Raw genomic sequence first — 12,783 nt, 5'->3', positions numbered from 1 at the left:
TTTTTTTTCTTTTTTTTTTTTAATTTTCCAAAAGAAGGGTCAGAGAAGGGGGCCAGTTGAGGATATTCCCTCAAACCCCCAGTCCTCTGTCCTTAACGCTACCTTGCTAATGCGGGAAATGGCGAATAGTTTGAAAATTTTTTTTTTTTTTTTTTTTTTTTTTTTTTTTTTTTTTTTTTTGCCACTGTCTCCCGCGTTTGCGAGGTAGCGCAAGGAAACAGACGAAAGAAATGGCCCAACCCACCCCCATACACATGTATATACATACATCCACACACGCAAATATACATACCTACACAGCTTTCCATGGTTTACCCCAGACGCTTCACATGCCCTGATTCAATCCACTGACAGCACGCCAACCCCGGTATACCACATCGTTCCAATTCACTCTACTCCTTGCACGCCTTTCACCCTCCTGCATGTTCAGGCCCCAATCGCTCAAAATCTTTTTCACTCCATCCTTCCACCTCCAGTTTGGTCTCCCACTTCTCCTCGTTCCCTCCACCTCTGACACATATATCTTCTTTGTCAATCTTTCCTCACTCATTCTCTCCATTTGACCAAGCCATTTCAATACACCCTCTTCTGCCATCTCTCAACCACACTCTTTTTATTACCACACATTTCTCTTACTCTTTCATTACTTACTCGATCAAACCACCTCACCACATATTGTCCTCAAACATCTCATTTCCAACACATCCACCCTCCTCCACACAACCCTATCTATAGCCCATGCCTCGCAATCATATAACATTGTTGGAACCACTATTCCTTCAAACATACCCATTTTTGCTTTCTGAGATAATGTTCTCGCATTCCACACATTCTTCAACGCTCCCAGAACCTTTGCCCTCTCCCTCACCCTGTGACTCACTTCCGCTTCCATGGTTCCATTCACTGCCAAATCCATTCCCAGGTATCTAAAACACTTCACTTCCTCCAGTTTTTCTCTATTAAAACTTACCTCCAAATTGACATGTCCCTCAGCCCTTCTATACCTAGTAACCTTGCTCTTATTCATATTTACTCTCAGCTTGTATATACCTCTCTTTTTACACCAGGTATTCCCATTCACCTCTTTTTTTTTTTTTTCTTATCACATAACTCCAAACTCCTCACCATTTCCATTAATAATCTGAATACCCCATGCTCCCCAGTTATACCCTAAACTGCCACATTCTCACCTACACTTTAGAATACCCATCACTAATACCCTGGTCTTGTACTTCAAAACTACTGCCACACTCAAGTAGCTGCTCCCAAAACACTTGCCTCGCATGATCTTTCTTCTCGTGGCCAGGTGCATAAACACCAATACTCACCCATCTCTTGCCTTCCACTTTCAGTTTTACGCACATCAATCTAGAATTTACTTCCTTACACTCTTTCACACACACCCACAACTCCTGCTTCAGTAGAAGTGCTCCTCCTTTCTTATCTCTTGTCCCCTCACAGCCCCTGACTCTACTCCTAAGACATATCCAAACAGTTCTTCCCCTTTACCCATGAGCTTTGTTTCACTCAGAGCCAGAACATCCAGGTTTCTTTCCTCAAATATACTACCTACCTCTCCTCTCCTCTCATCTTGGTTACATCCACACACATTCAGACACCCCAGCCTGAGCCTTTGAGGAGGATGAGCACTCCCTGCTTGGCTCCTTCTGTTTCCTCTTTTAGAAATTGAAATACAAGAAGGGGAGGGCTTACAGCCTTGTGCTCCTGCTCCTTTTATTTGCCTAGTGCAAATTGAAATACAAGAAGGGGAGGGCTTACAGCCTTGTGCTCCTGCTCCTTTTATTTGCCTAGTGCGACAAGCAGGAAATATGTATGTAGAATTCTTTCCCTTCTACCTCAGAGATAATAGTCCTCAGGGATTATTACTATTATTTTTTTTTTTCCATCCACATCCGCCATTTCCCACCCTAGCGAGGCAGCGTTAACAGAGGACTGAGCCTTAGAGGAAATTTCCTCACTTGGCCCCCTTCTCTGTTCCTTTTTTGGAAAATTAGAAATTGAAGGGGAGGATTTCCAGCCTCCCACTCCCTCCCCTTTTAGTTGCCTTCTACTGCACACAGGGAATATGTGGGAAGTATTCTTTCTCCCCTATCCCCAGGGGTAGTGAAAGCATTGCAGATGAAAGCCGGCTTCCCCACCCCATAGGCCCCACCGACCTTTCCCTGGTTTGACCCAGATGTTTCACATGCCCTGGTTCATTCCATTGACTGAACATCAACCCCAGTATACCACATCGTTCCAATTCACTCGATTCCTTGCATGCCTCTCACCCTCCTGTATGTTCAGGCCCTGATTGTTCAAACTCTTTTTCACTCCGTCCTTCCACTTCCAATTTGATCTCCCACTTCTGCTTGTTCCTTCCAACTCTGACATATATCCTCTTTGTTAACCTTTCCTCACTCATTCTCTCCATTAAGTCCAAACCATTTCAACACACCCTCTTCTGCTCTCTCATCCACATTCTTTTTATCAGCAACCTTCACTGTGAACCAATCACTTTCCTTTCTTCCTCCTGATACACATGCCTTTCAACCTCAATAAAAACTTCTTACTGCTTCTAGCAGCTTACCTCCTACACCATATACTCTTGAGACCTTCCACAAAGTATCTCTATCCACCCTGGAATATGCCTTCTCCAGATCCATAAATGTTGCATACAAATCCATGTGTTTCTCTAGGTATTTCTCGCACATTCTTCAAAGCAAACTCCTGATCCACACATCCTCTACCATTTCTGAAACCACACTGCTCTTCTCCAGTCTGATGCTCTGTACATGCCTTTACCCTCTCAATCAGTACCCTCCCATACAATTTTCCAGGAATACTCAACAGACTTGTGCCTCTTTAGTTTGAACACTCACCTTTATCCCCTTTGCCTTTGTAAAATGGCACTATACCTGCATTCCACCAATCCTCAGGCACTTCACCATGATCCATGCATACATTGAATATCCTTACCAACCAGTCAACAACACAGTTGCCTCCTTTCTTAATGAATTCATCTGCAATACCATCCAACCCCGCCACCTTGCCGGATTTCATTTTCCACAAGGCTTTCACCACCTCTTATCTTTTCACCAAACCACTCTCCCTGACTCTCACTTTGCACACCATCCCAACCAAAACACCCTACATCTGCCACTCTATTATCAAACACATTCAACAAACCTTCAAAATACTCACTTCATCTCCTCCTCATTTCATTACTACCTGCTATCATTTCCCCCTTCTCTGATGTCCTATTTGTTCTCATCGTATGCACATTATTTACCTCCTTCCAAAACATCTTTTTATTCTCCCTGTAGTTAATGATACTCTCTCACCCCAACTCTCATTTACCCTTTTTCTACTCTTGCACCTTCCTCTTTACCTCCTGCCACTTTCTCTTATACATCTCCCAGTCATTTGCACTCCTTCCTTGCAAGTATCATCCAAATGCCTCTCTTTTCTCTTTCACTAACAACTTTACTTCTTCATCCCACTACTCACTACCCTTTCTAATCTGCCCACCTCCCACCTTTCTCATGCCACATACATCTCTTGCCTGTGCCATCAATGCTTCCCTAAATATATCCCATTCATCACATACTACCCTCACATCATTTGCTCTCACCTTTTGTCATTCAACACTCAATCTCCTTTCCAAGCTCACTTACTGTCACCACTCTCTTCTTCCAGACATTCTCTCTTCTTTTTTTGAAAACCTCTACAAATCTTCACCTGCATCTCCACAGGATAGTGATCAGGCATCTCACCAGCTGCCCCTCTCATGTCATTAACATCCAAGTCTCTTTTACACGCCTATCAATTAACACATAATATAATAATGCCTTTTGACCATCTCCCATACTCACATATGTGTTCTTGAGTATTTCTCTTTTTAAACTAGTTATTCCTAATCACCAGTCTTTTTTCAGCACACAAATCCATAAGCTCTTCACCACTTCCATTCACAACACTGAATACATCAATTATACCCTCAACTGCCACATTACTCACCTTCACATTTAAATCACCCATCACTAATATCTAGTCTTTTTAATCAAAACTGCTGACACATTCACTCAGCTACTCCCAAAACACTTCAATCTCAAGATCTTTCTTCTTGTGGCCAGGTGCACAAGCACCTGCCATCCACTTGCAGTTTTACCCACATCAGTCTAGAATTTACTTCCTTACACACTATCACACACTCCTACAACTGCTTTAAGAGTACTGCTTCTCCTTCTTTAGCTCTTGTCCTTTCACCAACCCCTGACTTTGCTCCCAAGACTTTTCCAAACCATTCTTCCCCTTTACCCTTGAGCTTCATTTCACTGAAAGCCTGAAGATTTGCCTCCTTTCTTCAAATATACCACCTATCTTTCCTTTCCTCTCATCTTGGTTACATCCACACACATTTAGACTCCCCAATCTGATCCTACAAGGAGGTTGAGCACTCTCCACTTGGCTCCTTTGCCATTTTCCATGTTAGCAAGGTGGTAGTGTCAAGAACAGATGACAGCCTTGGAGGAAAAATCCTCACTTGGACCCCATCTCTGTTCCTTCTTTTGGAAAAGTGACACAGGAAAGGATTTCCAGGCTCCCCAACTCCCACCCCTTTTAGTCACCTTCTACAATACGCAGATAGGTACACATTTTATCGACTAACCCTTAGAGGTGAATGAACAACCGAGTTGACTGTGGACCGACTGCCGCAATCAGGATTTGACCTACGTGCTTGATACTGGGTGGCCTGAGAATGCGTCATGGTCAGGAACACTTACCACCAAACCACTACAGCATTGTTGGCAGATTCAAGTGACAAACTGCAGAAGTTAATAACTGAGTTTGGAAGAATGTTTGAAGGAAGAAAGTTGAAGGTGAATGTGAATAAAGCAAGGTTATTAGGTTCAGCTAGGTTGTGGGACGTGTTAGTTGAGGTATGAGTTTGAATGGAGAAAACCTAGAGGAAGTGAAGTGCTACAGATATCTGAGAGTGGATATGGCAGCGAATGGACCCATGGAAGCGGAAGTGAGTTATAGGGTGGGGGAGTGAGCGAAGGTTCTGGAAGTGCTGAAGAATGTGTGGAAAGAGAGAATATTATATAGCAGGGCAAAATTGGATATGTTTGAAGGAATATTAGTCTCAACATATTATATGAACGTGAGGCATGAGCTATAGATAAGGCTGTAAGGGGGAGGGTGGATGTATTGGAAATGAAATGTTTGAGGATTGTATGTGGTGTCAGGTGGTTCGATCAAGTAAGTAATGAAAGGGTAAGAGAAATTTGTGGAAATGAAATTGAATGTGGTTGAGAGAATAAAAGATGGTGTGCTGAAATAGTTTGGGCATATGGAGAGAATGAGTGAGAAAAGACTGACGAAGAGTATATATGTGTAAGTAGAGGGAACAGGGAGACCAAACTAGAGATAGAGAAATGGAGTGAAGGAGATTATGAGTGATCGGGGCCTGGACATGCAGGAGGTTAAAAGGTGTGCATGGGATGGAGTGAATTGGAACGATGTGGTGTATTGGGGTTGATGTGCTGCTGTCACTGGACTGAACCAGAGCATGTGAAGCATCCAGAGTAAACCATGGAAAGGTTTGTGGGGCCCAGTTGTGGATAGGAAGCTGTGGGTACATCACATTACATATAACAGCTGGATGTGAGCAGATGTGGTCTTTCTTTGTCTGTCCCCAGTGCTAACTTGCTAATTTGGGAAATAGCACTCAAGTACATAAAGAAATACATAAGTTATTATTATTTATACATTTACAGTTTTACAAAACTGAGATTACAGTATCATCATATAGATAATTGACTGATTTTTTAGAATTTATAAAGTGCTAGAACCTTTGGTATGCAGCGGTGATGTAATAGGATGTGGTAGCTGGTCATTGACCCATACATTAGGCCTTATAGTCTGTGTTATTGTGTGATGCATGCTTAATCATTTTCAATAGAGATAACAATTCTTTATTTCTCGTTTGTTCATTACTGAAACTTTACTTTCTTATTAAGATCAATGCAAATCATGTTCATATTATTTTCCTCAAGATATTAGGCATTTACTTGACCTGTTCATGATAAGTGGATACCAGTTGTGGCATCACATAACTCATCAAGTTCAATCTTGTGTGTCAGTTTAAGCCTATCTTTTATTACTTTTAGATTATCTTCTGTTACTTTCTCAAAATAAAGTGTAATTGTTATCACTTCCATCTGTTTTTCTGTCATTTATGGTTTATTTTATCTTCTGTGTTAAATGGAAAAATCTTATGTATCCATGATGAGCTCTTTTCATTTCCATTCTGTTTCCATTTACTTTTTCTATTGGTTTATACACATTATTCTCAGAATGTTCAGTAGGAATTAAATGAATAATTTTCTCTGTTTCAGTTTCAAATTATTGCTTTTAAAGAGACATTAGTCTTAAAATTCCATCACAATGCAAAAAAGAAAATTTAAAAGATTCCCTAATTCAGTGATAAATTAGCATTCAAAAGTAACAGAAAATTCTTAGAAAGTTATAGTAGTACATTTTCTTTGGCCTGGTCCCATGCTTAATGAGCACCCAAAGACATGTGAATGATGCTTTTGACAGTTCCTGAGAATGGAGAAAATCGTGTGAAGTTGATATTTCTTTCTTTCTGTTGAACTTATTTGTTTGGATGAACAGGTATGGTGTTGGTGGTAATGTAAATATATTTAGAAATATTGCACCTTGCACACTAAAATTCAGTGTGAGAGAGATTGGCTAAGAAATGTGGGGAGAATATGGAATTATTTTTTTTCCTTAAACTTGAAAACTCTTCCTTCACATTTACTATTGCACATTTTATATACAAGTACAGTGTTGTTGGTTAACAGCATTGATACTGTTTAAGTAAAAATATTACATCTTTGGTGTTGCCAGACTCACCTGCCTGTGGTTACACAGCAAGTGGAAAGTCACCTTTGGTAAGGCTGCATCATCTTCTGTGGACAAAAAAGAGTACAGTCACACCAAAGAGCTTCTCACTCCAAAGGACTATAATTTCCTTGCTCCTGGAAGTCATGCATGCCTGGAGCTGCAGGAGCTTTTGGGAAAGGGATCTTGGAGTAACACCAGGACTCTCCAAATCTATTTCAAATGTATCATGGGGCTATTATAGATAAGATAAATCAATGACTACAGTATTATACATTTCACTTTATATACAAGCATGAGGAGACTCAGTGGGATCCATGTCTTGGAGAAGTTATTTTTGGAAATGTTCTTAGTCTTTAGCAATCATCATGTATCAAAGTCCATTATTTCCTCAGAATTACAAAGAATAAATTTGGCTCAATTATCATGTAATTTTTTCCATGAATTCAGTTTACTGGGGATGCCTCCCCTCCCTTCTTGTTATCAATCGTATGTTACCAAAGTCCTTCATTACCTCAGGATTACCAAGAGAAAACTAGGTACTTTTGTTAAGTAATTTCTAACATAAGCACAAGCTCATTAAGGATGTCTCCTCTTCCTTCTTATGTTACTAACCATGTTTCCAAAAACCTCCATTATCCCAGGCTTACTTACAGAAAATTATGTAATTTTCGACCTACGCACAAGCTCAATGGGGATGCCCTTTCTTCTCTTGTAATCCCTCACTGAAATCACTGTCACTTATTTCTTCTCATTTGTCATCTTCTTCACTCTCTTACGAAATGATACCTAAGTGCTCCTCCAGATACCTTAGGTCATCTAGATTATTTTCATTGCCATCACTATGGATGCATGGCCTTCAGGTGGACAGCCATGCACTATTATGGTTGCAGAATCTTTTTCCTTATCTTCTTAGGATGGATGAGACCTGCATAGGCTACTAATGATACAATAAATCAACTAGATATTCAGGCAAATTCAGGAAAAGTTAGAACATCATTTAATGTCAGCCACTGTGTAAGGGTTAAGTGAGGTGACCAACTTGAGAAGCATATTCTAATTTCAGTCTACTAAACATTGTAAATAGCTTGCTGAACATTTTGTCATCATACTTGGATGCAATTGCAGTGTGAATGCAATTGCAGTGTTTGTCAGTGCATTTTGTATCTTGACATAAATTGGAACAGAGTTAGAGATGATATAGAAATGTCAATATACAAGACTGAAGTTTGTTTCAGTGAATATTCATGGAAAGTAAATATGAAGTAAAGAAGAATGAAGAGACAGTATAGGTAAATGTAAGAAAAAGGAATATATCACAGAAATTAGAAAAATGGCTTTATGACTGTAGTTAAAGAACCCCCAATGGGAGAAAGAGTGTGCCCTTAACTTGTCCATGGTAGTGGTTCCATAGATGACTGAAATAGCAACTGGAATAGCAACTGAAATCCTCTTTAATAAATGACTTAGTTATACAACCCAAGAACCCCTTTTATGAAATTCAAGCATCATCAAGGCTGCACTCCAATGACTCCTTTTAAGTGAGAGTTGTTATTTTATGAGTGTATTCCTTTTTGTACTGTGATGATGATGATGTAGCCTTGCCAAAGGTGACTGCACTCAAGATGTAAACACTTGCAGGCAAAGTCTGTTGACACTTTATACATAAAACAACATATAAACTGATAGGGAAAGAGATGCAGTAGATCAGACTGAATAAGTAATGTACATATACTAAATATTCACTGATCCAATATTCTTTGTTATATATGTTTTTTAATTTTCAGTGAACAGTGTCACAACCTTATATCTGGAATATACAAGACTTCATGCAAGACTGGAGCTGGAGTTGAAGAAATGTTTGCTGACATAGCAAGACAACTTAGTGACTCAAATAGGTCTCGGAAAGAATTAGAGACCATGAACAAAGATTCTTTTAAAGTAACTCCCCCTGAAGGTGAACCTGAGGACTCATGTTTATGCTGAGGTGAGATAACTAGAGAAAATAGTTAACCTCTCCATATGAGTAGTGAAAATATGCATAATCTCTGAAATGGAGGGATGAATTAATGCAGTAATCACAGTATGATATGGTTTGCATGTCTTATGTGTAACTCACTAATTCAATGCAATTTGATACAGAATTTACTGGTAACTGACATCCTAATTATAACGTCACTTACATTATTTTTGAAAATTATTTTTTTTCTTATTACCTTTTTTATCATCATTATATATTTATTTAAATGATTAAAAGTGAAAATTTTTCTCCAGGCTCATTTTGACCCATGAGTTTCTGAAAGAACCTTTAGGATTATTTTAGAAATGTGCAACTCCAAGCCTTCTGACCACATTGGTGCTGGTGGCCTGCTGGCATAGCTTGGGTCTGCCCACTGACCAGTCACTAATCCCCACTCATTGACGATGTCATTGTCATACTAACTGTCTGTCTGGTGCCAACTGCCACCTCATAATTCTTGGAATCCAAGCCATGTACAGACAGTGTACTCCAGCTTTCCTTTTTTCCAGCTTCTTTCATACTGCCATTAAAGAATATATTTTTGTAATTTTGTTAGGATGTTATGTATTTATTCAGTTTTTCATAGTTGTTCGACATTTCCCACTTGAATAAGGTAGTAGTAGGAACAGACAAAGAGTGCCCTCATTTTGTTTGCATCCACTCATTACCTGTCATTAATAATGAATCAAAATGAGAGCCACGGCCAGGCCCTATAGACCATGTTATGTACCCTGTTTCAGCCCACTGACAGTACATCATTCCAATTTGCTGTGTCACATGCTTTTCAGTTTGCTGTATCTCGTGCATGCCTCTCACCCTGTCCCCGACTAATCTTCATAACCTTTCTTTTCTTAACATTAACTCTCCTTTTCCTCCTTTCACTGACTCTTCCAGATTCTGGCATTTCTCTGTCACAGTCTGCTACTAGAGCCATGTCATCTGCAAACAGTATTTAGTTTACTTCACAGTTCTCCCCATCCTTGTTCAGGCCCTGGTAACTCAGAACATCTTTCACTTTATCCTTCTAACTCCTTAGTCTTCCTCTTCCCCTTGCATTTCCCCCTCTGACATGTATTTCCTCGTAGTCAGTCTGTCTTAGCTTATTCTTGACATATGTCTAGACCATTTGAACATACCTTGTTCAGGTCTCTCAGTCATATTCTACGTACTACCACATCCCTGTCTTACACTGTCATTACTTTCACCATCAAATCTCCTCACACCCATCACATCCATCCACTTCTGTACTCAAGGATGTAGTACCATAAAGACTACTTTACCATAAGACACCCATCTTTGTCCTCAAATACAGTGACCTCTCATCCCACATACTCATCACTGCATCCGTGACCTTTTCCCATTTAACCACTTACCCACTAGTTCACTTCAAGTCCCATAATTTCATCCACTGCCATATACACTCCAAGCTATCTAAAGCACTCCACTTCCTCCAGGTTTCTCCAATCACACTCACATCAACCTCCCTTGTTCCCTGCTAATCCTCCTAACCTTTCTTTTGTTTACATTAACTTTCACCCTCCTTTCACAGACACTCCTAAACTCAGACACCAGATTCTGCTACTAGAACCATGTCATCTACAAATAGCAGTTGACTGTCCTCCCAGGTCTACCCACCCTTAGCATCTCTCCAAGACCCCACATAAACCTCTCAACACCTTATCCATGAACATATTAAAGAGCCATAGTGATATCACATACTCTTGCCACAGACCCACCTTAACTTGAAACCACTCACCCTCCACTCCTCCTCCTTGCATGTGTGTCTTACTCTTCCTGTAAAAACTTATTGCATCTGGTAGCTTTCCTCCCACCATATTTTTATAGCACCTTCCACAAGGTATCTCTGTCAACTTGTCATATACAGATCCCTCTCTTTTTCCAAGTATTTCTCACCCAGATTTTTCAAAGCAGACACCAGGGCCACATATACTCTTTTGTTCCTGGAGCACATTGCTCCTCCCCAGTGTGATGTTCTGTTCATGCCACATCCTAATCAATCACCACTCTCCCATACAACTTAACAGGTATACTCAACATTCTTATAATGCATATCTGAGGTATAAGCATTCCCTTTTGTCTTGCATGCTTTTATATAATGGCATTATACAGACATTTTGCCAATGCTCAGGCGCCTCACCTTCGGCCATACATACACTGGAAATCCTGACTTTACTAATAAGGAGCACTAGCTCCCCATTTCCTTAAAAACTCAACTGCAATCCCATTCATACCATCTGTTTTGCTACACTTCATCTTACACAAAGCTTTCACTCTTATCTTTTCATCAAGCCATTTGTCTTGAGTTTCTTGCTTTACAAGCTTCCTCATCCCAAAAAACCCATATTTACCACCTCATTATCTAACAATTCAAATACTTGGTCCATCTCTTCTTTACCTGTTACTACTATCCCATCTGCTTCTTCACTGATTCTTCCATTTGTTTTTTTATTCTTCTCTCATCATTCACTTCCTTACTTCCTAAAGTCTGCTATTTGTACATCTCCCAGTCAGTCACACTCCGCTACAGGTAGTACCCATACACCTCTCTTTTTTCTTTCACTTGCAAATTATGTTTCTAATCTCTCCACTCATGACCCTTCCTGAAATGCCCTCATCCCACCCTCCATATACCACACACTTCAGCAACTCATAAAAGCACTACTTCCCTCAATACATTTCCCCTCTTTGTTTACTACCTTAGTTTTGTTTACTCTCATATGGGCTACTCTTCAGTCAATCTTTATGTTTTGGAAGACAATGGGCTCCTATAGCTCATTCCTGGCAGGAAAGGAGTCTTCTTTATCACAAAGACTGTGTTTCTTATAGGGTTAGGAGCATTCTATATATACACATTAAACATTATATGTACCTTATTCATTTTGTTGACTTATTATGTCGTTGGGAGTGTTACCTTTTTTCATGAGGATGGCAATTTTTTTCTTTACCTCTCCGCTTTTCCTTTTGTTCCCTTGTCTAGTTGTTTTTTCATCTTTGAGGCTTTTTTTGTGTATAAGGCCCTTACAGGGGCAATATATAAATAAAGTTAGGACTAAAATGGTGCAACCCCAAATTGATGAACCTGATTCAAACCCCAGGGTTAAACTGAGGTCAGTCAAGCCTTTACCTTGTTGGTTCTGTCTGACTGACCATGACTGACATTTTACTTGACAAAGGGCCTTGTAACTTTTTTTTTTTGGGGGGGGGGAAGGATTTTCTCTTTTCTTCCAGAGAAACTTGTGTTTCCCACAGGGTAAGGAGCATTAGGAGCAATTGTGGATGAATATCACCTTAGGTCACAGTGAATGGGTCTCATTTGTTGATCCATGTAGGCTAGGACCATGAAACAGTGGGGGACCAAAGACTAAGGATAGAAAATGCAGTTGATCTTTTGTAGGCCCAAAGCTTCTCATATAGAAATGAATAACTATTGGGACCAGTAGGGCTCAGTCCTAGGGTCATTCTTAATTCTGGCTTATGGTTTTAAACTTACCAACAGGATTGGGATCATACTTAAAAATGTTTGCAGATGATTAGAGAATTATAAGAGGTGAGAACCTCCAAAAGAAAAAACCTAGATTGACTCCAGCTCTTGGCATAGACCTTGCCGGTCAACTTCAGCTCAACCAGATGGATGGTGATGAGGATGGAACATAGTGAAAGGATACATTGATATCTGCCATCTTTCAGGAAGCAGATTGCAAGAATCAACAGGAATCCCAGATGGTGGTAGATTGGTCATTAGTCTATATTGAAATTGGTGTCAATAAAACAGACTAGGAAATGATCAAAAGAAATAATGAGAGCATATAATAGACCCAATGCTAGGT

At 39.9% G+C, this 12,783-nt stretch overlaps 1 protein-coding gene across 1 annotated transcript in view; it reads left to right on the top strand.

Annotated features, from left to right (window-relative positions):
* RabX6 (RAS oncogene family member RabX6) overlaps positions 1 to 12,783 on the top strand; it is a 98,305-nt gene that overhangs the window by 72,606 nt on the left and 12,916 nt on the right. The window contains exon 4 of the mRNA XM_071674821.1: positions 8,703 to 8,902. Within this exon, the coding sequence (XP_071530922.1) occupies positions 8,703 to 8,901 (199 nt within the window). The 3' untranslated portion in view covers position 8,902. The remainder of the gene's footprint in view (positions 1 to 8,702; positions 8,903 to 12,783) is intronic.

The sequence above is a fragment of the Panulirus ornatus genome, chromosome 20 (genome assembly GCF_036320965.1).
Source record: "Panulirus ornatus isolate Po-2019 chromosome 20, ASM3632096v1, whole genome shotgun sequence".
Taxonomy (NCBI): domain Eukaryota; kingdom Metazoa; phylum Arthropoda; class Malacostraca; order Decapoda; family Palinuridae; genus Panulirus; species Panulirus ornatus.
The sequence above is the reverse complement of the archived record's forward strand: the minus strand, read 5'-3'. Positions and strand labels throughout refer to the sequence as shown.